The sequence below is a fragment of the Vulpes lagopus genome, chromosome 23, assembly GCF_018345385.1.
Source record: "Vulpes lagopus strain Blue_001 chromosome 23, ASM1834538v1, whole genome shotgun sequence".
Lineage (NCBI taxonomy): Eukaryota > Metazoa > Chordata > Mammalia > Carnivora > Canidae > Vulpes > Vulpes lagopus.
Window position 1 is genome coordinate 13,518,928 of NC_054846.1, and position 26,364 is coordinate 13,545,291.

Below are 26,364 nucleotides of genomic sequence, written 5' to 3' on the forward strand. Positions count from 1 at the left end.
AATTATACATCTATCTGCTCTTAGTATTTTATATGTATTCTGTTTTACCTTGTAAGTATCTCTTGACACTTTCAGTTCACTCCACTTTCATTACCACCACGCTGAACAAGCTCTCATCATTTCTTGTCTAAACTACTATATTCACTCTTAGGTTCTAAGATCTATTTGCCATATTTTAGACTTATCATTTGCCAAGAATTCTTTCAATGGGTCCCTACTGATACTAAAATAAATACTTCCCTCTCAGTGTTCTCTCTGTGCTCAGTCGTACTGATTCTAGTCTTATTTATTCTTTGAATATACCACACCCTCTTCTGTCACAGGGCTGTTACACATGCTGTTTCTTCTACTTGGATACTCTTTGCTTCTCACTTTACTTAGTTAATGCTCAACATCACTTTCTCCTGGAAGTCTGCCAGGACCACTCCTAACGAACCAGGTACCTCTCCTTGAGAGCACTCGTCAGAGCTAAAATTTTACATATATGTTTTGGTGTGGTTTGATCAATATTGTTATTTCTATTAGGTTACAAGCTCTTTTAAAAAATTTTTAAAAAAATCATTTTATTTATTTATTCATTGAGACACAGAGAGAGAGAGATGCAGAGACACAGGCAGAGGGAGAAGCAGGCTCCATGCAGGGAGCCGGATGTGGGACTCAATCCCAGGTCCCCGGGATCACGCCAAACCCACTGAAGATGGCGCCAAACCCACTGAGCCACCAGGGATGCCCAGGCTACAAGCTCTTTGAGGGCAGAATTTGTTTTTGCTTTTGCTCACTGGGTATCACCAATATCCAGAACACTTCCTGGCACATGTATATATCTGATAAAAGTTTTAAATGAATGAAAAAAAGAACAATAACATGAAATTATATGATGAAATAAACTCAGGAATGAAATCTGAAGTAAAGGTGCATGAGTAAGAGAAAAATCTAAATGTAGGTAATCATATTTGGCATAGTGTTAAGGTTGCTTATTATACATACTTACACATTTCAGTCCATAAATGTTTATTTTTTATTTAGAACCAGTAGGGTTCTTTTTCCTGTGAAACTTAATTTCACTTGACCTATGAGCAAATACCAAGAGAACTGTTTGTACCTCCAGTTATAGAAATAAAGATGACAATAAGTCATTAGCATGAATATTTAAAAAGGATCAAGAGTAAGAAGTTATGGGTTTTTTCTTTGGCAATGGAGAAAAAGATTTCAGGAATGTGTGGGCTTGTACATATTAAGTAATAATTAACATGCTTCTTAAAATTTGGCAAGAAATGTCCATTTTTAAAATTCAGAGGTTTACTTCTTTTCTTCTCAAAGAGAAGTTTTAGCAAACAAAGAATATCTTTGTCTTCCAAGTTTTTGCAAACATTTATAGCCTATTTTTACAAAAACATACTAGGTTTCAAGTATTTCCAATTACAGTGTGTATTTGCATAGACACTGAATCATCACAACTACATATATGGCTGGCTCATATTACCTAAGTATGTTTACTTTGTTTTTGGTGTTTTATTCTCTGTGTATTCCCTCTTTCTCCTGCTTCTGATTTTAGTTCATGGATTTTTCTCTGAAAAGTTAAATTCATTATAAGATACATATGAAATAAGTTTATAACATATTAGAAAAAATAATGTACTAATTATATTAGAAGACAAGTCCTAATATACAGGAAGATTATTATAGTATGATTAGATATGAAACATGGTGTTGAGTAAAAACAAAAATCTTTTCATCAACCTAAGAGTCAGAATGACTATGGTTGTTTATTTTTTTTTTTTAAAAGATTTATTTATTTATTCATGAGAAACACAGAGAGAGAGAGAGAAAGAAAGAGGCAGGCAGACACAGGCAGAGGGAGGAGCAGGCTCCATGCAAGGAGCCCGATGCGGGACTCGACCCCAGGTCCCCAGGATCACACCCTGGGCTGTAGGCAGCGCTAAACCACTGCGCCACCGGGGCTGCCCAACTATGGTTGTTTAAAAAGGTATTCAAATGAAGTATATTAATCAAACAGGTGTCCAGTATAGATTCTAACTATATTAATCAAATATGTGTTCAGGATACATCCCAAGTCTGCTCATCTTTTTCTGTTTCCACTGCCATCCTTAAGTCACTGAACTATAACAAAGGATAAAACTCTGCATTTAATGGTTATAGCCAATTAACTGACATCACCTTAAAGTAAGAGTATATTTTATCTTTCTTAAAATAAGAATATAATAAAATTAATAAGATTCACACTTATTTATATCCTAAGCTGCTTTGTTGAATCTTTTTTTGTTGTTGTTGAATCTTTTGATACATTCATGATTTCCCCCTCAATACATTGGTAGCCCTGAAAAGAGATTTACCACTCCCAAGTTAAATTATAGCTATCTTAAAGGAAATATTAATCTTAAACTACTTTTTTCATGTTTTATGTGATTCTAAACCATATAAAAAGCTGTTTTTAAAAAGTAAACATCAATTCCTCACACTGATGTGCATATTTTTTCTCTTATATTTTGCTTCCTCTTTCCATGCAACAGTATATACACTGCGGACAGCAGTAGCATTTCTGTGACAGTATGCTCTGCCCTCATGAAAGCAAAGAATGAAGTAACCAGGATTTGCCCTTCTATCCTGTTGTGGCTGACTCTATTTCCTTCCATCTCTTTCTCTTCCCTGCAGTGTACCTCTAATTCTGGGAAGAAATGCAAACACACATTTGCTAAAATAGCTACTATATATTTAACATCATTGCTAGGCATCATGAGGGCTGTAAAAGGAGGCAGGGTACCTTTCTCACAAAGTCTACAAAACATTAGAAATGTCTATTTTCTTCTCCTCACTAAAGTAGTCTTTATTTTGTTTTGAACCATGAAAGGAACAATAAAAGGCAAATAAACTGCCTTAAGTCACAAAATAACTCATGTTACATTACTCAAAGGTCTGGAAAAGGAGAAATAATGATGAAAAAAGAAACATTAGAAGAGCCTAATTAACTTTGTCCTTACTGAGATGCAACCAATTTTTTGGTAAAACAAGAAAGAGAATATCAGAGATTAATAAGAGTTGTTTAGGTTAAAGGTAAACAATATATTTTAGGAGTGGGTGGATGGAAAGTACGGATTTTACATAGCAGAAGAGTTCAAGTTTCTCCATTAAGAGTAAATGACAAGAGATACATGCACCTATCACTCAGCATAAATGCATATACAAACACAAGAATGTGTGTATTTCACACACCTATTTCCTCTATTTTGCCAGAAAGAAGGAAGGCTAGACTAAGGAAATGTAACATTCAATATTCTAAAATATAGCTAAGACTCGACCTTTCAATCCATCTCAAAAAAGATTTTTTTTTTTAAGTTGTAAGAATGAAACAAAACATTCTCACAATGTTTGGCTACAAAAATTTATTACAACAGTCCCGTCACAGGAATGGTTCTTAGCCCTTTACTCAGTGATTATTTGCCTTTACTTTAAATTATTTTATTTTATTTATTTATGATAGGCACACAGTGAGAGAGAGAGAGGCAGAGACACAGGCAGAGGGAGAAGCAGGCTCCATGCACCGGGAGCCTGACGTGGGACTCGATCCCGGGTCTCCAGGATCGTGCGTGGGCCAAAGGCAGGTGCCAAACCGCTGCGCCACCCAGGGATCCCCTGCCTTTACTTTATGTACCATTTTAGTTGTTTGATTATCTGGCCTCTCATTTTAGAAGAGAAGTGTTGCTATGGAAAGACACTTCAAAAGCCATGAAATAAGAACCCAGAGAAAGTCTCCTTCCCCCTAAAACTGCAAAAACAGCTTTAAAAAAAAAGAAGTAGCATTTAGGAAATTGTCAAATTACAAAACAGCACACTCAATAATGTATCAAATAACTTATGTTTTAAAACACTAAAACTTAATATACATAATTTAAGAAATAGGGAAAGTATATTATATTTTGTTAAAATTGAAGTGCTAAGGAGATTATCTGACAACTACGTATAAGAGATATAAAGGTACGAATTCAGTTGTAGTTTAACAAAAGAAGAAAAAAACAGGATTTGAGGCATTACACACTGTCAAGAAAGCAAACAGGGATGACAGACAGTTTCTAGGCCTAAAAGCTTGCTTTTTCCTCCCTTTGTTAGAGCTATTAAACAATAAAAGTGTGGGACACCTGGGTGGCTCAGTGGTTGAACGTCTGCCTTTGGCTCAGGATGTGATCCCGAGGTCCTGGGATCGAGTCCCATATCAGGCTCCTTGCATGGAACCTGCGTCTCCTTCTGCCTATGTCTCTGCCTCTCTCTTTCTCTGTGTCTGTCTCATGAATAAATTAATAAGATTTTTTTTTTTTGGACACATGCTTTTTTATTAGTAATAAGATTTTTTAAAAAAAGATAAAAATAAAAGGGTAAGAGTAGCTCAACAATAAAAAAAAGTTTTCTCATAAATTTTAGTCTTCACCCAAATTACAGCTATTGATTGCTTAAAATAATAGAGATTAATATTCTCTCTTTAAAGTGTTTATTTTTTTAAAGGTTTTATTTATTTATTCATGAGAGACACAGAGAAAGAGAGAGAGGCAGAAACATAGGCAGAGGGAGAAGCAGGCTCCATCCATGCAGGGAGCCCGATGTGGAACTTGATCCCAGGATCACGGGATTATGCCCTGAGCCGAAGGCAGATGCTCAACTGCTGGGTGTCCCTCTTTAAAGATTTTATTTTAGACACCTCTGATTACAGAGTTCAAATTAAAACTTAGGTTAATGACAACTGTGGAAAGCTGAAAACAAAGACTACCGGGATGCCTGGCGGCTCAGTGGTTGAGCGTCTGCTTTTGGCTCAGGGCGTGATCCTGGGGTCCTGGAATCGAGTTCCGCATAAGGCTCTCTGCATGGAGCCTGCTTCTCCCTCTGCCTGTGTCTCTGCCTCTCTCTCTGTATCTCTCATGAATAAATAAATAAAATCTTAAAGGAATAAAAAGAGAACAAAGACTACCCTTAGACCCTCTAAAAACATAAATCCTTGAGAATAAAGGCAAATTTTATTTATTTAAACATTTTATTTTATTTATTATTCATGAGAGACATACAGAGAGAAGCAGAGACATTGGCAGAGGGAGAAGCAGGCTCCCTGTGGAGAGCACATGTGGGACTCAATCCCAGATCCTGGGATCACAACCTGAGCCAAAGGCAGATGCTCAACCACTGAGCTACCTAGGTGCCCCTAAAGGCAAATTAAAAAAAAAAAAATTATAGTAAGAAAGGTCAAAAGAAGATGTGACAACAATTTTACTCTCAAAGGCAATGACTTCCAAGCTTTATCTCTGAAGCCTTGACCCTGCGCATCCAAACTCCAAACTCACATCATTAACTTCCTACCAAGTGTTCCATGTGAATATTTTGACATCGTCTCAAACTAAACACTGGGGTAAATGGAACAAATACCAATCCCTCATCCATTACAAACTTCGGGCCAAACTAGCTTCCTCTGTTGATTTCCAACCCCTGCCACGCAGCCTTGAAATCACTGATTCTTTCCTTTCTGCTGCTACTGCAACAACCCTGGGTCAGGCTCTTCATCATTACATTCACCTATAAAAGATTCCTCACTGCTCTGCGTGCTTCTCTTTTCTTTCTGCCTTTAATCTATAGTACCTGAAGAATATTTTTGAATCATACTTTCTCCCCGTTACTCCTAACTTTACAAATTCTTTAATGCCAACTAGATCAAGTTGGATGCAAGAGGCATCTGACAGACACCGAAACTTTACAGAGATAACCTGGCTGGTCCCTTATTGCTCAGCACGCATCCTTTTTGAGGCCACAATTCAATCTTTATGTGATCAAGGCTTGATACAATATGGCTTCCAATTATCTTTCTGATTCTTCCTTTAAAACATGTCAAGGTTATGTCCCATTACAATAGTCTACTTCTCTACTAAACATCAATATTCCTCTATTCTTACATGCGGGCCACTGCCCTTGCCAAGCAGGTTCTCCTCCCACTTCCTTCAGGCCTGTCTTCCTGATCTTTCATGGCTAGGCTTAAGACCTATCTCATCTATGGATCTTGAAAATTTCTCTTCTGGTCAATTCATTATTCTTACTTACTACTAAGAAAATATTGTTTACCTAGTACCAAATGATATAAACTTAATATTTCAAATTAATATGCTGAAATACAGTTCATGACTCCTGCCACATCTTTCCTAATGTCAATTTCTTCTTATATCAGCAAAAAAGACAAAGTAGGCAGGATACAGGTTAAGTTTAAAAGCCACCTGGGGAAGGTGTGAAGGTGATAACTTGTAGAAAACAAACCCATCTCATGCTTTTGTAACTCCCTAAGATCATAAAATTTACTTTCCTTCTCCTTCATCCCTTCACTTAGCAATGGGCCTAGCATACAGTAAGAATACTACAAATACTGGTGAACAGTACTTTACAGAGGACTTTTTCACTCACTTAACACAAGCCATGATTTATCTTCATTTTCCAGAGAAAAATACAGAGGATTGGAGATTCAACCAAGATCATGAAGTTAGCAGTTGGCAGAAGTGGGTCTTGGAGCCCAGGTTTTTCACATTCTTAATCTGGAATTTTTTGTAAAGGACACAGTCCACCTTGCCTATTCATTAGCTTATGCTGCTCAACGCTAGAGCAGAGCACAGCGATAAACAAATGAGGGAGAGCAAGGGCGGAGGAGAAAGTACACAATTTCTTTTCTACCTGCTGCCTCTGTACCTCCTTTCTATTTCTCACATTAGCACAAGAGCTGTTTTTCAGATACAACACAGGAATACCTAGGCAGTAATGACACTAGATGTAGACAGGCTTCAAATCATTTCTTCAGTCTATTTTTTTCCTTTTTTTTTTTCTTTCCAGTCTACTTTCTACAGCTCAAATATTGATTTGAGGTTCCCAGAATCTGGAACTTCTCCTGGACACATGAAAGGGAAGAGCCTGGGTATATCATGCAACTCTTCCTAATAAATGAGGAGCAACTTTATAGTGGGCAGATCAGGGAGACAGAGGTCCAAAAGATCAGAAAGAACAGGCAGATATGATCATGAGGTGATATAAAACGAATTCACTCATCTGTGAAATATGGATGATGAGAGTATCTGATGGATAAAGATATAAGCCTCAAAAGGACAGAGATTTTGTTCTTTTCTGTTCACTGACATATTCCCAGTATATAAAGTATTCAGTAATATTTATTGAAAGAATTAAAGTATGAAGATTGTTGTAGGATTAAGTGAGAGAATATGTAAAATGCATAGTAACTGACAAATAAGAAGTACCTTCTCTGATTCATGTCTATATCTGGGTATTTCCTAAGTTTCAAAAGTAGTTACAGCAGGACAAGTAGCAGTCACATGGCCATTGCTTATCCTTGTGTAAATTTCTTTTTTTTTTTTTTTTAAAGATTTTATTTATTTATTCATGAGAGAGAGAGAGACACACACACACAGAGGCAGAGACACAGGTAGAGGGAGAAGAAGCTCCACACAGGGAGTCCGACGTGGGACTAGATCCTGAGACTCCAAGACCACGCCCTAGGCCGAAGGCAGATGCTAAACCACTAAGCCATCCAGGGATCCCCAATTTCCTATTTTTATTTAGTTTTGCAAGGACTATATAAGCATAGTGCTTTGGGATACTGATTCTTTCCAAATTATTTTCTCTTCTTTTTTTCTTTTGGTGGGGAGGGGAAGAGGGAGATGGAGAGAGAGAATCTTTTCTTTTTTAAAGATTTTATTTGTTCATGAGAGAGAGAAAGAAAGAGAGAGAGAGAGAGAGAGAGAGAGAGAGAGAGGCAGGCAGAGACACAGGCAGAGGGAGATGCAGGCTCCATGCAGGGAGCCTGGCGTGGGACTCGATCCCGGGTCTCCAGGATCATGCCCTAGGCTGAAGGCGGCGCTAAACCGCTGAGCCAACTGGGCAGCCTGGAGAGAGAGAATCTTAAACAGGTTCAACACCCAGTGCGGAATGCAAACTGGTCATCACCCTGACATCATGACCTGAGTTGAAGAGCCAGATACTTAAACCAACTAAGCTACCTACGTACCCCACTCTCTCTCTCTCTCTTTTTTTTTTTATAAAGACAACATATCATTTAAAATATAGAAAAATATGTAGAAAACAAAAATTACCCATAATATCACTATCCAGAGAATAGCACACACCATTAGATTCCCAAAGAACACCATTACCATTTTATAGACTTCCTAAAATAAATTTCTCTATTTGCAGAGGTCCTGAACCCCCAAATTAGGTGAATTCCTTTCTTTCATTTCAAGTTAGCTTTAGATAGAGCCTCTCAAATCCTAGCTAGCATACCTCACTTAGCACTATCCTGAGAGTGCTGATTATAGGGGAGTATATGAAAAATATTTTTATATTTAAAAATAAACATCTATATATAAGTATTGATATATTCCTATCTATTAAAATGTTAAGCCATGTAACTGATCTATCCCTCTCTACATATATACCTATAGAGAGATATATCTACATAGATATATATGAATGGACTAAAAGGAATGCCATCTTACGTGCTCAGCTAACGAATGCTGAAAGGCTGCACTGCGTTCTTGTTGGAATGATGCTGGGCAATCTGTCTGATAACTCTGCTGAAGTTTCCTTTACTGCCATTGTAATGGTTTCTGGTGAATACTTTTCACCCACTGTAGCTAAAAAAAGTGAGTGATAGTGCAGGACTTGGTAGATCCCAAGGAATGTGTTATTCTGCAGCTTTTATGGTAGCCAGAAGAGTTTCTAAAAAAATGTTAAGGAAAACAAGAAGATATCAACAGACAATAGCAAGTGAAGAATAATTTTAAGAGGGTACTTAAAGAAAGTAGATTTGAAGACTTATTGTGACTTGAAAAGCACAAGAAGACTACAATACGCAGTAGAAAGACCCCATCTCTACAAGGCTGATCCATTCCACCTACTCTGTGCTGTGCCCACTATTGGCTTTCCTGTTTCAAGAATGCAATCTCTCTTACAAAACTGAGTATGCATGTCATGTTAAAAATATTTAACATAAGGGCACCTGGGTGGCTCAGTTGGTTGGGCATCTTGATTTCAGCTTGGGTCGAGATCTCAGAGTCATGAGATTGAGCCCTGTTTTGGGCTCCCTGCTCAGTGGAGAATCTGCTTGAGATTCTCTCTTTCTCCCTCTCCCTCCCGACTTGTGTACCTCAAGCATGCACACTCTCTCTCAGATAAATAAATCTTAAAAAAAGAAAAGGTAAAAACAAGAAACTGTCCTTTACCAAAACTCAGGAGCCTGTTATCATATGGATTCATCTCCAAGTGAAGCTGTATCTGCTATAGGAGATCCACCTCAGCTCTCATTTTTCTGTTCTAGTTCTTGGATGGACTCATGTTATACAAAAATAATGTGGAAAATTGATTTCTTGGCTTATTTCTTCTAGATTATACTAACTGCAGCTCTAAGCTGCACCTTTTAGTATTCCTCATTTATTAGTTACTAAGAAGAAAGTTCTTCTCTTCCTGAAATCTGTGGCCTTTCATTAATAAAAAGGTCTCAAGATATTCAAAGCAGAATCTATCATTATGTAACTTTTTATTTTTTATTATTTATTTATTTACTTATTTTTTTAAAAAATATATTTAGATTTAATTTTTTTTTAAGTAATCTCTACACCCTGTACGGGTTTGAACTTATGACCCTGAGATCAAGAGTCCAACGCTTCACTGACTGAACCATCCAGGTGCCCCAATTATGTAATTTTTTAAAGCATTTGATATCAACTCCAATCTGAAGATCAATAGTTGGACATCTAATATTTTTTGCCAACTGTTACATGTGAAATACTGTGACAGTAGGGTTGATGATGACTTTTATGACAGAAAGATAAATATATTTTTTGTTCTTCTAAAAACGTAACCACTGATTCTAGCTGGAATTTCATTATGCAATGGTAATGAAAGAGAGTTAATAGAAACAAAAAACTTTCTATTTAGCTCTCTTTGGGGTGACATTATTTTAAAGTCCATAAAAATTTATTTCAGAAGGTAAAGACTAAATTTACCTTATTTTCTTCTAGAAATTTCAATTTGATAGAAACATCATTACGCATTTTATCATATTTTTCCTTATGTGCTTGAAACAGATGCTGTGACTGCTCAATCTTTGGCAGAGTGTTTGCATCACGTGGTCCAAGATTCAGTTCTTCCAAATCAGTGCGATATGCATCATATTCAATCCTGGAAAGAACAGAGTAAGTGATGCACATTACAAAAACAGAGTGAAGTAAGTTCAGGAGGTGAGTTGGAAATATATGACAGTCTTATATTATACATTGATAGACAATTCTCATACATATATTATGCCTTACACTTTTAAAATCATGTATTTTTTAATACAAAGAGCTATTAATATAAGCGTGTGTGGGGGGAAGCTGCCTATTAGTCTTATTAACTATTCCTCCCAAAGTACAGTATTAACTGACAAGTAGAATTTCTAAAATTTAAAAACCAGTTTAAAAAGACAGATGTCAAAATCTAATGCTAACAAGATCAAGTGATCTATTTTTCATGGAAAAATGGTAATGCTGATAAGGTAAAGCATAGAAAGATCACAGACTTCAGGATGACACACTTTAACTAGTAAAAGGAAGTTATACTGAGGGTCAGCAGTCCTTAAAGTATAGTCTATAGTCTAGCCAGCAAGGTACAAAAGAAATATAATGCAAGTCACATATGTAACTTAAAATTTTCTAGTAGTGCCATTAAAATAATAAAAATTAATTTCACCCTTTAAACAATATATTTTATTTCACCCAATATACCTACAATATTATCACTGCAACATGTAATCAATGTAAAAAGCTTGTTAATGAACTATTTTACTTTTTTGGAGGTCGTAATGAGTCTTTGAAATCCACTGTATATATTACACACCTATCTCATTTCAATTTAGGCTAACTACCTTTCAAGGGCTCGACAGACACATATGGCTAGTGGCTACCATATGAAACAGAGCAACTCTGGATGGATTTCCATAACATTAGTATTTAGAAAATGACAATGGCATCTATTACAGAGCACTTACCACCTGGTGATCCTTTAGGTGCCTTCCCATTAATATTTTCCTACTACTAACTGAAATAGTTAACCCACCACCACCACTCCATGATCACACTGTATCTCATAATGCCTCTGTCACGGCACCTATGTAAGTACAGTACTTGGGGACTTGCTTATCAGTGATTTATCCAGCAGTCTCTATTATTCAGTACTCAGCTAAGAAGAACAATGTGAGGGATCCCTGGCTGGCTCAGTGGTTTAGCGCCTGCCTTCAGCCCAGGGCGTGATCCTAGAGTCCCGGGATCTAGTCCCATGTCGGGCTCCCTACATGGAGCCTGCTTCTTCCTCTGGCTGTGTCTCTGCCTCTCTCTCTCTCTGTGTCTCTCATGAATAAACAAAATCTTAAAAAAAAAAAAAAAGAACGTGACCTCTGATTTAGTCAAAATCAGCATCACAAAGCTTATGTCCTAGAACTAAAGCTCTTTATTCAATATCTAGAGTACAATCTACTCCTCTTATTCTGGCAATTAAGAATATTTTAAAGATTTATTTATTTATTTTAGAGAGATTGCACACATGTGGAGGGTTGGGGAGAGGCAGAGGAAGAGAAAGGCAAGCAGACTCCTGGTTGAGTGCAGAGCCTAATGCAGGCAGGGCTCAATCTCACAACCCAAGGATCATGACTTGAGCTGAAACCAAGAGTCAGATACTCAACTGACTGAGCTGCCCATGTGCCCTTTAAGAATATTTTAAACAACATCAACTATATTCCAATGTGCCTTGAGGATTTATTTTTATCTTGTACTGAATTTAACAAACTTAACATTTTAGGGTCAAAAAGAATCATTTATTCATTCACTGATACATTGAATCATTCAACAAATATTAAGTGAGCCCCTTCTATGTTCCAGGCACTATATTAAAAACCAGAGCTATAAAGATGAGTAGATAAAGTTTATCTCAAAGAAACTTGCAGTCTAGGGGGAGAGAAGCTCTTGAACAACTAAAACAAAATGAGATAATGGTAACTGCCATGAGGGAGGGAGAATAAGGTACAGAGGAAGTCAAAAGAATTGCCTAATCAGGTATCTTCGAACAGAATTAAAACACTAGAATTAAAATTTAAAGGATGATAAAAGCTTCTGAGGTGAACTGTGGAGGGAAATAAAGCAATCCAGGAAGAGACAAGCATAAATAAAAGCACAGATTCGTAAGATACCATGATACATTTGGGAAGTAATTCAGTATGTTAGAACCTCAGGTTGGAAATGATAATGGAAGAAATTAAAGTCAGACTAGCAGGCAAACTGACATTAAGTAGCATATACAGGCCACATTAAAGGGATCAGATTTAATCTGGTAGGTCAAGGGGTGGGAAGCCATTTAAGAATTCTGATCTATGGGGCATCTGGGTAGTTCAGTGGTTGAGCATCTGCCTTTGGTTTAGGTTGTGATCCTGAGGTCCTGGGATCAAGTTGCACATTAGGCTCCCCTCAGGGAGCCTATTTCACCCTCTGCCTATGTCTCTGCCTCTATCTTTGTCTCTCAAGAATGAATAAATAAGGATCCCCGGATGGCTCAGCGGTTTGGCGCCTGCCTTTGGCCCAGGGCGTGATCCTGGAGACCCGGGATCAAATCCCACGTCGGGCTCCCGGTGCATGGAGCCAAAATCTTAAAAAAAAAAAAAAAGAACGTGACCTCTGATTTAGTCAAAATCAGCATCACAAAGCTTATGTCCTAGAACTAAAGCTCTTTATTCAATATCTAGAGTACAATCTACTCCTCTTATTCTGGCAATTAAGAATATTTTAAAGATTTATTTATTTATTTTAGAGAGATTGCACACATGTGGAGGGTTGGGGAGAGGCAGAGGAAGAGAAAGGCAAGCAGACTCCTGGTTGAGTGCAGAGCCTAATGCAGGCAGGGCTCAATCTCACAACCCAAGGATCATGACTTGAGCTGAAACCAAGAGTCAGATACTCAACTGACTGAGCTGCCCATGTGCCCTTTAAGAATATTTTAAACAACATCAACTATATTCCAATGTGCCTTGAGGATTTATTTTTATCTTGTACTGAATTTAACAAACTTAACATTTTAGGGTCAAAAAGAATCATTTATTCATTCACTGATACATTGAATCATTCAACAAATATTAAGTGAGCCCCTTCTATGTTCCAGGCACTATATTAAAAACCAGAGCTATAAAGATGAGTAGATAAAGTTTATCTCAAAGAAACTTGCAGTCTAGGGGGAGAGAAGCTCTTGAACAACTAAAACAAAATGAGATAATGGTAACTGCCATGAGGGAGGGAGAATAAGGTACAGAGGAAGTCAAAAGAATTGCCTAATCAGGTATCTTCGAACAGAATTAAAACACTAGAATTAAAATTTAAAGGATGATAAAAGCTTCTGAGGTGAACTGTGGAGGGAAATAAAGCAATCCAGGAAGAGACAAGCATAAATAAAAGCACAGATTCGTAAGATACCATGATACATTTGGGAAGTAATTCAGTATGTTAGAACCTCAGGTTGGAAATGATAATGGAAGAAATTAAAGTCAGACTAGCAGGCAAACTGACATTAAGTAGCATATACAGGCCACATTAAAGGGATCAGATTTAATCTGGTAGGTCAAGGGGTGGGAAGCCATTTAAGAATTCTGATCTATGGGGGCATCTGGGTAGTTCAGTGGTTGAGCATCTGCCTTTGGTTTAGGTTGTGATCCTGAGGTCCTGGGATCAAGTTGCACATTAGGCTCCCCTCAGGGAGCCTATTTCACCCTCTGCCTATGTCTCTGCCTCTATCTTTGTCTCTCAAGAATGAATAAATAAGGATCCCCGGATGGCTCAGCGGTTTGGCGCCTGCCTTTGGCCCAGGGCGTGATCCTGGAGACCCGGGATCAAATCCCACGTCGGGCTCCCGGTGCATGGAGCCTGCTTCTCCCTCTGCCTATGTCTCTGCCTCTCTCTGTGTGACTATCATAAACAAAAATTAAAAAAAAAAAAAAAAAAGAATGAATAAATAAAATCTTAAAAAAAAAAAAGAACTCTGATCTAGAAAGTAACATGTTCTACTTATTCAGCATAGAAAGACGGCCCTAGTGGTAAGAAATGGAAGATGGACTGGAGTGGATTAAGAAACAAACAAGGAAACCAATTAGAAGACCATGGGCAAAGGAAAATTAGTCACTGGATCAGGACAATGGCAGTGGGGCTAAGAAGGGGAGGCAGATATAAAGATTTAGGAGGCAAGACTGACTTAGTAATGTTAAGTTAAATTCCATGGGTCCTTCAGCCAGATTCACTCTGACCTTTGCTGGCTCTAATGTCTTAATCTAGTTATTTTATTTCTTTTTGTTTTCAGTTTTTCATCTATAAGTGAGATTAGTAATTTCCACAAAAAATATAGAGTACTTAGGATATACCTGGTAATAACTAGTATCTTTAGAGTGCTTATTATAATGGTCAAATTAGAAGAGGTCTAGCCAGAAATAGATAAATTAAAAACAATAAAAAGTGACGGAAAAAAAGTAGAACAAAAATAGTGATATATGATGACTTAATGTGAGGACAAATGTCCTTCATTAACCTCGGAGCACACTTCTAAACAAGATTAATATAAATATAATCAAAGTTGTGATACTGACCTTATATCCCTTAATTTTTACATCCAGAGTTTGTTGATGGTATCAAAGTAAAACTTTCCATAAGAGCTTCTCTAACAGTGCTCATTACCACCAGGAAGAGAAGTACACTAAATTTTCAAAATGCAACTCTTCAAGGTTGCCAGTCTCAATTGAATCCATATCAATAAAGTTAGTGATGGTTGGTTACTATATGACTTATTTTACATAAAACTTGTAGAGAACAGGTGTCCACATCTGAAAAGTCTTGACCATAATTGATTCCCTTGTTGGTGCTGCTGTGGAGAAGTGCTGAATGGGCTGTTACAAGATTTTCTATACACGGAGCACCAGAGGGCTAGGAAATACTTGTACACAATGCATAATAGGGAGCATTAAAAGGCCACCCAGACTTTTGCCTAAATTGCCACTTTTTGTGCTGATCAAATAGCTAATCCATGCCCTATAAGCCAGTAAATTTTGGTTCTGACAGAGAAGAAAATTCAGCTACTGAGAAACTTTTAATCTGGGGTTATTTTTAAATGTTATCCCTGTGGGGCACATTTTACTATTACAACTAGTGAATTCCTCAGTTACTTCAATAAAATCACACTGTAATTTCAATAAAACAAGAATAAATTATGGGGTGAGGTCATTGTTGTTGTTAGTTTTTTTTTTAAGATTTTATTTATTTATTTATTTATTCATTCATTCATTCATTCATTCATTCATTCATTCATTCATTCATGAGAGACACAGAAAGAGAGGCAGAGACACAGGCAGAGGGAGAAGCAGACTCTCTGCAGGGAGCCTGATGTGGGACTTGATTCTCAGACTGGGATCAAGCCCTGAGCTGAAGGCAAACGCTCAACCACTGAGCCACCCAGGCGTCCCTGTTGTTAGTTTTAAATTACACAGAGAAGTCGTTAAAGGTTTCCTGATAACCAGCTATCAAATACATATAACCTGATTTATAATCCTGTTCAGAAGTTTCAAATAAACCCATATATTAGATTGAGATTTTTAAAAGAGATTTTATTTATTTGAGAGATAAGAGAGGGAGTGTGTATATAAGCAGCAGAAACGGCAGAGGAAGAAGAGAACCTCAAGCAGATTCCTGGCTGAGCACAGAGCCTGATGGAGGGCTCGATCTCACGACCCAGAGATCATGACCTGAGCCCAAATCAAGGACACTCAACCAATGAGTCACCCAAGCACCCCTAGATTAAGATCTTTTTATCACACTCTACTTTAAGTCAGACAACTCAATATAAGATGTGAAAATTAGGGATCCCTGGGTGGCGCAGCGGTTTGGCGCCTGCCTTTGGCCCAGGGCGCGATCCTGGAGACCCGGGATCGAATCCCACGTTGGGCTCCCGGTGCATGGAGCCTGCTTCTCCCTCTGCCTGTGTCTCTGCCTCTCTCTCTCTCTCTGTGTGACTATCATAAATAAATAAAAAATTATTAAAAAAAAGAGATGTGAAAATTATTATTATTTGAAAATTATTATTAAAGATTTTATTTTTAAGTAATCTCTACATCCAACATGGGACTCCAACTCACAACCCTGAGATCCCAAGTCACACATTCCATCAACTGAGCCAGCCTGACACATCATAATTTTTATTATTTTTTAAAAAGATTTTATTTATTTATTCATGAGAGACAGAGAGAGAGAGGGAGAGAGGCAGAGACACAGGCAGAGGGAGAAGCAGGCTCCATGCAGGGAGCCCAATGCGGGACTCGATACTGGGACTCCAGGATCATGCTCTGGGCCTAAGGCAGGCACTAAACTGCTAAGCCACCCAGGGATCCCCACATCATAATTTTTAAAATAGATATGAAATTTGAGATAAATCTAGTTTATATTTGAGACTGAATGATTAAAAGTAAAAGGAAGAAAGCAAACAGGCTCTCATTTTGGCTTTGAAATTGGCTCCAAGTGAGCAAGCAAACCTTTTAACCTCTAGAGGCTTATTTTTCTCTTCTACAAATTAAAAAATAACTTGTGTACTGTTCAGTGACTCATCTAATGATCTAATGAATTTTTCTTTCTTTACTATGGGTTAATATTTGAAAAAAAAAAACTAAAAAAAATTTTAAATTAAGCTATATGCCCAACATGGAGCTTTGAACTCACAATCCCAAGATTAAGAGTCGCATGCTCTACTGACTGAGCCAGCCAGTCAGTCACCCCATAATATGGGCTAATTTTTTTTTGGGGGGGGGGGCTAATGTTTTTAAAAGCATCTTAAAATAATGGCCAAAGAGAAAGATATTATATCCTTAAAACAAAACGTATTTTAAAATATACTAAACAAAAATACACTTTAGGTACTAAAAGTATTTTCAGGATAAGTGGACAAAGTACAGAAACAGAAGTCAGATTCAAGTAGTTCTTGACTAGAAGGTAGAAGAGGGTAGTTTTAGAACCAAAGAATTTTCATCTTCAAAACCCACAAATAGGGCAGCCCTGGTGGCACAGCAGTTTAGCGCTGCCTGCAGCCCAGGGTGTGGTCCTGGAGACCCTGGATCGAGTCCCACATCAGGCTTTCTCTGTATGATGCCTGCTTCTCCTCTGCGTCTCTCTCTCTGTCTCTATGAATAAATAAATAAAATCTTTAAAAATTAAAAAAAACCCCACAAATATTAATCTGAAAGGCTAGAAAATAAGAATTCTTAAAAGAATTAAAGAGATAAAAGGAAAAGGGTATTCATTATGAACAAAGCAGGACATCACAAGTAAGGAACAGATTTGGAAAAGAACCAAATAAAATTTATAAAAATAAAAAATATACAGAATATTCTTTTGAAAAATACAATGTCCACAAAAAGATTTAAATAGAGACTGGAGAATCAGTTACTAAGAGTGTTACTAAAGGGACTCCTATTGAAGGGTAGGAGAAATTCCTGAGAAATTCCTTCAGTGTTATTGAGGGATATCCTTTTTTAAAAAATTTTATTTATTTATTTATTAATGAGAGACACACACAGAGAGAGGTAGAGACAGGCCGAGGGAGAAGCAGGCTCCATGCAGGGAGCCTGATGCGGGACTCAATCCTGGGTCTCTAGGATCACGCCCTGGGCTGAAGGCGGTGCTAAATCACTGAGCCACCCGGGCTGCCCTATTGAGGGATATCCTATTGATGGATTCCTTCCATTTATTTTTTCCATCTTGGATTTTTTTTTTTAGATTTTATTTATTTTAAAGAGAGACAGAGAGCATGTGAACAAGTGAGAGGAAGGACAGAGGGAAAAGGAGCAGCAGATTCCCCACTGAGCAGGGAGCCTGATGCAGGGCTTAATCCCAGGACGGAGATCAGGACCTGAGCAGAAGGCAGACACTTGGCCAACTGAGCCACCCAGGCATCCCACCACTTTCTGATTTTAATACTGTGTTAGCAAATAATTAAAATAGGGAAAAGCAAAAAACCAAGTCCATGATCTAAATAGGACACAGACCAAATCTCTACCCTTCTCCTACCAAACAACCACAGCTATTTATCTTGACCTTCATTTCCAAGTCATTAAAAACCACATGTTAATACTAAACCTAAAATTACAAACACAAAATAACATAGAAGCATCTCTTGTGAAAAGATTAAAAGTTAATTTTCCAAGGATTTTGGGCTTTCAGTTATGTGAAGCATAAGGAAATATATATAAGAATAAGCACTCAAAAACTAGATGAGTTTAGAGTTTTCATAGCCATTTCTCATATTATTAAACTATGGTAAGGGGCCAAAACATAAATTTATACTTCCAAAAGTTATAGTTTGCACTTAACCTCAACTATGCTATAAAAAAAATGGGATAGGAAGTAAGGATTTCAAATGTTCAGAGGAAAAAAATTCAAAGTAAATCAGAATAAAATGAAGGGGAGAAAAATAGTGCCTGGAATCAAAAGTTGAAAAATGCTATTGCTGATCTGCTAAAATGTACTTAGCTTACCTAACAGGATGGTTATGAGATAGGGAATTAATAATGAGTGTATCTGTGTATGTTTATAAAATGTCTGAAAACACTGCATTATAAACAGCTATGAAAATACATAAGAGTTTGAAGCTAATTATAACCTAGGTAAGTGGAAGGCTAGGAAGTTGGTATCCACAACATAAAATCATGGAAGCAGAAATGAGCTTCTTTAATGAAGAGAAAGTGAAACTGTAAATCTGGCTATTGCACTGCTTCTACTGGGAAGCAGCAGTAATAAGAATGAAAAGAGAGGCTTAAGGCCAGATTATAGAGGGCACCTAGGATCTACCTAGTAGAACACAAGGCCCTATCCTCTTCTAAGGAAGCTGGAACTAGGAGATCCTCCATCTCTCTATTCTCTAACAGGCAGGTTTCGGCACATAACCAAGGCTCAATCAGATATTCTCTAGACAATGAATCAAAATATTGAGGGGCCTTTTGGAAATGACTTATGGTGGCCATGGCAACATCAAATACCAGAGGTACCCAGCATCAGGGTCCTAATTAGATTCTTCTGAGGCAGGAATTCTGAGGAATTTTGATTCCTGCTTGTTTCTAGAATCTGCTCTTCTGCCTTTCTCTTAGTTCTATCTACTGCATTCTTTTCCTGCCTGTATTAGCCAAAGCTGATTTCTAACATATATAACCTAAAACCTCACCTGAATTATATACCATATGTAAGCAGACCATATAATGAAAATTTACACCTACCTGGCACTTTCATATTGTTTCACAGTCATTAATGTATCTTCAATTGTTTTATTCACCAAAGTGTTCACACTGGCAATAAAAAAATTAATGGCTCCAAGAAGAGTCTCCCCATTTTTAGCCAGTAGCTTCTGGGTATCTGCATTATAGCCAAATTCTTCCTACAACAAGAAAATCACCTTAACATATCCACTTATTAGTGAATGTGGCAAAGAAGTCTTAAACATATCACTAATGGGAAAATATTTGATTTAGAGAATATCTGATTTAAAATATTTAGCTATAGAAGTTTTCTTCTTTTAATGTTTAAATAAACAAATCTAAATCACAGCTAGCTATATAATTACCAGAAAAGTTTTGTAAACCAAAATTGTCATCAGCTCAGATGTATAGCTAGAATCAAATAATTTTAAAAAGTTAAACTACTTTGTACTAGAAAGAATATTTTCATTTCCATGTTTTGTTTCTATTATACTGTAAGCACAGCTGTTAAGAAGAAAAATATAGCAGATTATTAATCAGAGAAACCATAACTTTCACAACCAAATTAGGTTAACAATTGACTAAAACTTTCAGACATAGACACATTGCAATTTCTGTGTTTTGACATAATCTCTTCGGTGTATAAATATTAACAATGCACATTTCTTGTAAACTCAGGGACTAGTTGACTCCCCAGCTCAGGTCTACGTAGGTGCACAGCTGGGGAAGGATCACTCAACACCAGTTTGAGTTCGTTCTCTCTGAATAAACTGAGTTTTGGCTTAGAAAACATTACATACGACTCCTTCAGATATGGCAAGTACTAACTAAATTTTCAGTAGTTGAAAGACTGGAAAACTTTAACAGATTATCAGGACACATCTGGACAAATAAAAAAAATCTGATCATAGCTTATTGTAAGATTTATTCTTCAACTTAAGAATTCTGAAGTTTGTTATAAAACACTTTTTAATTTAAGCTGTAAAAAAGTAATATGAAATTAAATAAAATCTTAGAAAATGCAAGTTGAATGCTAGTGCTATAGATATAATTAAATTTCTAGGTCATAAAATAGCCAATAATTAATAAATAGCAGGAGAGTAAAATTATCTTGTGCTAAAACTATTTAAGAGAGAAATAAAGAGAGAGATCCATTTAAGAGAGATCCAAGTAACTCTTTTTTTTTTTTTTGAAAAAAGATTTATGTATTTGAGAGAGAGAAGGAGCATGCATATGCGTGCATACAAGTCAGGGGATGGGCAGAGAGAGAAGGAGAGAGAGAATCTCAAGCAGACTGCCCCCTGAGTGCGGAACCTGACCTGGAGATCCATCCTAGGACCCTATCATGACCTGCACCAAAATCAAGAGTTGGATGCTCAACTGACTGAGCACCAACCAGCTGCCCCAACCCTGTTCATTTCTAAAAATTCTCAATACCCAGAATTTCACAGAATTAACATTAAGAATGCCACAAATCCTAATTTAGCCAGAGAGAGACTTATACAACCTAGAAGGCTACTCTTTTACTAAAAACAAACAAAATACCCTGGAGCAGAGTAAGATGAAATAGCAGCAGACTGAAAAGTTGTATAGCAGAATTTGGATACTATATTTATAATAAAGAAACAGGCCTATATTCAAAGCAGAAAGGAAGAGTGAACTGCCATTGTTCTGTTTCATAAATGTAAATCCCACCTGTAATTCCGTGAAGAAAATATAAAACTTTAAAAAAAGAAAAAAAAAAGAAGAAAATATAAAACTTAAGATTTTAAGTTGAAAGTTAACTGGCTAGAATAAAAAAGCTTTTTTTAAATAGTAAGGTATGAGACATAGTATAGTAGCAAAAGATATAAACTGGGGCACTAGAAAGAAAGGAATATACATATATATATGTATTATAAGAAACACAAAAATAGTTAAATATGCTTTTTAGCATTGAAAATAAGTAAAACATGATTCATAAACTTCATTTAGTTAATAAGTTGTTTTAGTATTTTCGGTTGGACAGGGACATTTTATACATTATTATAAATTGCCTTAACAATTACAAATAAACTAAACCTAAAGTCATTTTATGAACAGGGCTGTGGTTCTAATCTGCCACTGAACAGGGAAAGCCAATATAATTCCTTAATCTCAATATCTGCTTCCTTTATAGAGAGAGAGAACAAAGCTTCAAAATATTTGAAAATTTTTTCTCTTTAGCAGCTTCTACATCATTTACAATGTTTATCAGATATAAATGACAACTGTCTCCCCTTAAACTTATACATCAGGACTAAATAACGGAAACATCTGACTGGATCTAAAACATCCAATTTTAGTGCTATCAATTATTACCTAATTAATAACAAGTGGGTTAATTTAAAAAACACATGGCAATTAAGGAATACAGAGAACACTACTGACAGGTACTAGTTGATAATCAATAATAATATGGATTATGTGAACTTTTTTTTTTTTAAAGATTTTATTTATTTATTCATGAGAGACACAGAGAGAGGGAGAGGCAGAGACACAGGCAGAGGGAGAAGCAGGCTCCATGCAGGAAGTCTTATGTGGGACTCGATCCTACGTCTCCAGGATCACATCCTGGGCTGAAGGGCGACGCTAAACCACTGAGCCACCAGGGCTGCCCCATGTGAACTTTTCAAATCTTGAAGTATATGCTACTTTCTAAATTGAGGAAAAAAATAAATTTTAATGTGTTGAAGTGCCATGGCATAACAGAACTGGGGGTCAGAGGCATGTGATAAAATGGTAAAAATCTAGTTTGGAAGTTCATATCTTGATTCTGCTACTGACTGGATTTATCTATTTTGTTAAATTTTTTGTGTGTCCATTTCTCAGTAATAATATGAAGATAATTCTCTTACAAGTTTGATAGGAAGTGTGATGAGATAACCTGCATAAAGTTTCTGATAGATGACAGGCATTCAAAAAGTTCAGGAGATTTGCTTTTTCTTCTACTGGATACTGCTTGTTTCTCTAGAACACGAAAGAACTGAACTAATCTTGGGATGCCTGGATGGCTCAGTGGTTTAGTGCCTGCCTTCTGCCCAGGGTGTGTCCTGGAGTCCTGGGATCGAGTCCCGCATCGGGCTGCCTGCATGGAGCCTGCTTCTCCCTCTGCCTGTGTCTCTGCCTCTCTTTGTGTTTCTCTCATGAATAGATAAATAAAATCTTAAAAAAAAAAAAAAAAAGGGATCCCTGGGTGTCGCAGCGGTTTGGCGCCTGCCTTTGGCCCAGGGCGCGATCCTGGAGACCCAGGATCGAGTCCCACGTCGGGCTCCCGGTGCACGGAGACTGATTCTCAGAACCTCTGCCTGTGTCTCTGCCTCTCTCTCTCTCTCTCTCTCTGTGACTATCATAAATAAATAAAAAAAATTAAAAAAAAAAAAAGAACTGAACTAATCTTTAAATTCTTCAACTTCCAAATGCCCCAATCCCAAAACAGCTATCATAACCATCATAATTTATCCAGTGCCACTATGTGCCATACGTGTGCTAATTATTGTCAAGGAGTCTCAGTTAATACATCATAAGGTAGGAGGAAGTGGACACCAGCTCTTCATCACTGCGCTATAAATTTTTTTCTCAAAAAGAATCAACAGAGTTACTTCGATGACTTTCGTGATTGATCCTGATGACCAAGGGAAAGGAAACTGGACTGCTAAGGAAGAGTATGCCTGGAATACAGGCAACCTCTTAAGGCATCTCTTAGTACTACTATCTTGCTCTGTGATTAATGTCAATAGAAAACAACACCACCACATTTCAGTCAGGACTACTAATGGCCTGGACCCTTCAGGAAGGAAGGTTTGGGTCACCCCACCAGGCAAAGAACTGACTGAATGAGGTGTGAACCAAGAGCCAATATAATACGGAATGACTTCAGTGGAAGCTAACACTTCATGACTATCTGTAGAAATGAAGACTATAATTATTGTATTTCTTCCTTATTTTGTTATGTGCATGTATGTATAAAGCAGATAACTTCGTTTTCTTCCCACTCATATGCCCTTAGCATACAACGTAAGATGTATTATTAACTTTACATCATAGTATTTAACTAACAGGATATCAAGGAAAAAAGTGAACATCACTCAAGGACTCTGCTAACTTTTCCCCTCTTGTGGGGAAAAGGTTAGTCTGTCTTTGATAGTATGCAGGATAGTCATATCATATTAGGTGAAAGTAAGGCTCTCTTACTGCCTTTACTTGGAGATTAAGTATGGTTTAAGGATATATGTATAATTGTCGCTAGCCTGATGAAGGGTAGACTGTGATGATGTTAATTTAATGTGTCAACTTAAATTAGCCAGTTGTTTGCCAGTTGTTTGGTCAAACACTAGTCTAGATGTCACCATGAAGGTACAGATTTTGTAGATGTGATTAACATTTGCAATGATAAACATTACAAATAACACCTTTTAAAAATATTTTATTTATTTATTCATGAGAGACACACACAGAGAGAGGCAGAGACATAAGCAGAGAGAGAAGCAGGCTCCATGCAGGGAGCCTGATGTGGGACTTGATCCCAGGACTCCAGGACACACCCTGGGCAGAAGGCAGGCACTAAACCACTGAGCCATCCAGGCATCCCCTATAAATAACATTTAAAGTTGACCTTAAAGAGATTATCTTCCAGAATGTGGGTGGACTTCAATCAATTAGTTGAAGACCTTTAGAACAAAAATACAGGTTTCCCAGAGAAGAATTCTGCCTTAAGACTAGAAATCTGGCCTTGGTTTCTAAACTACTAACCTACCCTTCGTATTTCAGATTTGCCAAGCCCCACAACTATGGGAGCAAATTTTTTTTTTTTTTATGGGAGCAAATTTCTTAAAATAAATCTCTGTGTATTATCTACATACCTCCTATTGGTTTTATTTCATTGGAAAATCCTAATAAAAAACACCCATCTATAAATACTGATTCTGAATTTCAAATAGTCTCTAATAGTTTCCAGTTTACCACTATTTTCATATTTATAAATACTAATTAGAAAGTTCAGTAAATCACAAAAAAAAAAAAAAAAAAAAAGAAAGTTCAGTAAATTTTCTATTTCTTTATTGTTTATTTCCTTTATTTATTTATTTATTTTATTTATTTATGATAGTGAGAGAGAGAGAGGGGCAGAGACACAGGCAGAGGGAGAAGCAGGCTCCATGCACCGGGAGCCTGATGTGGGATTCGATCCCGGGTCTCCAGGATCGCGCCCTGGGCCAAAGGCAGGCGCCAAACCGCTGCGCCACCCAGGGATCCCCTGTTTATTTCCTTTAAATCACTTCTGTGTACATATTTGCCTTTAGTATTTGTTCACTAACAAATCATATCAAGTATATTTTGGTGCATAAGCCATCATAAAAGAAGAATATAGCATGTCCTTTTAGCAAAATAGAATAGTTCAATTTCTTGTTGAAAAATGTTGCATGGGGGTACCTAGGTGGCTTAATTGGTTGTGTCTGACTCTTGATTTTTGGCTCAGGTCATGATCTCAGGGTGGTGGGATAGAGCATGGAGTGAGGCTCTGCACTGAGCATGGAGTCTACTTGTCCCTCTCCCTCTGCCCCACCCTCTGCTCACCTGTGTGTATGTGTGCACATGCATCCTCTTTCTAAAATGAATGGATAAATAAAATCTTAAAAAAAAAAATGTTGCATGATAGACTCATGCCTGTTGAACAACTAACTAGATAGATAAAAATACCTGTGATGATTAATTTTTTATGCCAACTTGGCTGGGCCACGATGTCCAGATAGATCTTGGTCAAACATTCTGGCAATTTCAGTGAAGGTGTTTTTTTTAATGAGATTAATATTTAAATTGGTGGAGTGTGATGAAAGAAGGCTGAGACCACCCTCCACAAGAGAGGTAGGCCTGCCACATCCAATCAACTGAAGACCTTAATAGAACAAAGACTGAATTCCCTGTAGCAAGAAGGAATTCTGCTAACAGATTGCCTTTGCACTCAAACTGCAACTCTTCCTTGAGTCTCTCTCTAGTCTGCCAGCCTACCCTACAGGTTTTACATGTATCAAGACTCCAAATCCTGTGAACCAATCTTTTAAAATACATTTCTCTATATATCTACTTATCCTGTTGGTCCTGTTTGTCTACAGAACTGGACTAATACAGTACCACATTTCCTTTTTGTCCTTAAAAATTCAGTGACTCTTGAATTTAAGAAAATTTATCTGGGATATCATCAGAAGACTTACAAACTGGGATTTCACTCATATTATCTATTTTGCCATCATCATTGAGTCAATGCTGCTGTCTCTCTGCAGTTCTCTTCTGATTTTGTCTAATAACTGTGAAATATCTTCCTTTGGTGTTGTCTTCTCTTTGCCATTACAGGCAAAAAATGAAAAATTCTAAATTTTCAACTATGTTGCATAAACATGAGAAAAAAAAAAAAAAGACTACAAAGAGTAGTAGTACAGGGGATCCCTGGCTGGCTCAGCAGTTTAGTGCCTGCCTTTTTTGGCCCAGGGTGTGATCCTGGAGTCCCGGGATCAAGTTCTGCATCGGGCTGCCTGCATGAGGCCTGCTTCTCCCTCTCTGCCTGTCTCTCTGCCTGTCTCTCTGTGTCTCTCATGAATAAAAAAATAAAAATCTTAAAAAAAAAAAAAAGAGTATTACATCATTTTTAAAGGTGATGCCATCATTCTTTTATTATCTTAGTAATTTTTAACATTGGAAATAATGGATGAATAATGATGAAATAATTCCCAAGATGATAAAATAGTTAAGTGTTTTAAGATCAATCACATCCCATACTGTGTCTTTTACTTCCAATGGACCTGTATGGCAGTTGCAAGATAAAAAGTTGTATTCTGGAGGTGCCTGCCTTCCGCTCAGGTCATGATCCTGGGGTTCTGGGATCAAGGCCTAAGACAGGCTCCCTGTTTAGCAGGGAGCTGGCTTCTCCCTATCCCTCTACCCCTCCTTCTAATTCATGTTCTCTAGCTTGCTTTGGTCTCTCAACTAAGTAAATAATCTTTTTAAAAAAGTTGTATCAT

General features: G+C 37.2%; 1 protein-coding gene across 7 annotated transcripts in view; it reads right to left on the bottom strand.

The window, feature by feature from the left end:
* ARFIP1 (ADP ribosylation factor interacting protein 1) overlaps window positions 1–26,364 on the bottom strand; it is a 131,246-nt gene that overhangs the window by 19,293 nt on the left and 85,589 nt on the right. For all 7 annotated transcript variants that reach the window (XM_041738172.1, XM_041738170.1, XM_041738166.1 and 4 more), the window contains 2 exons: window positions 19,355–19,512; window positions 10,047–10,221 (listed from right to left, as the gene is read on the bottom strand). In XM_041738172.1, the coding sequence (XP_041594106.1) occupies window positions 10,047–10,221; window positions 19,355–19,512 (333 nt within the window). The remainder of the gene's footprint in view (window positions 1–10,046; window positions 10,222–19,354; window positions 19,513–26,364) is intronic.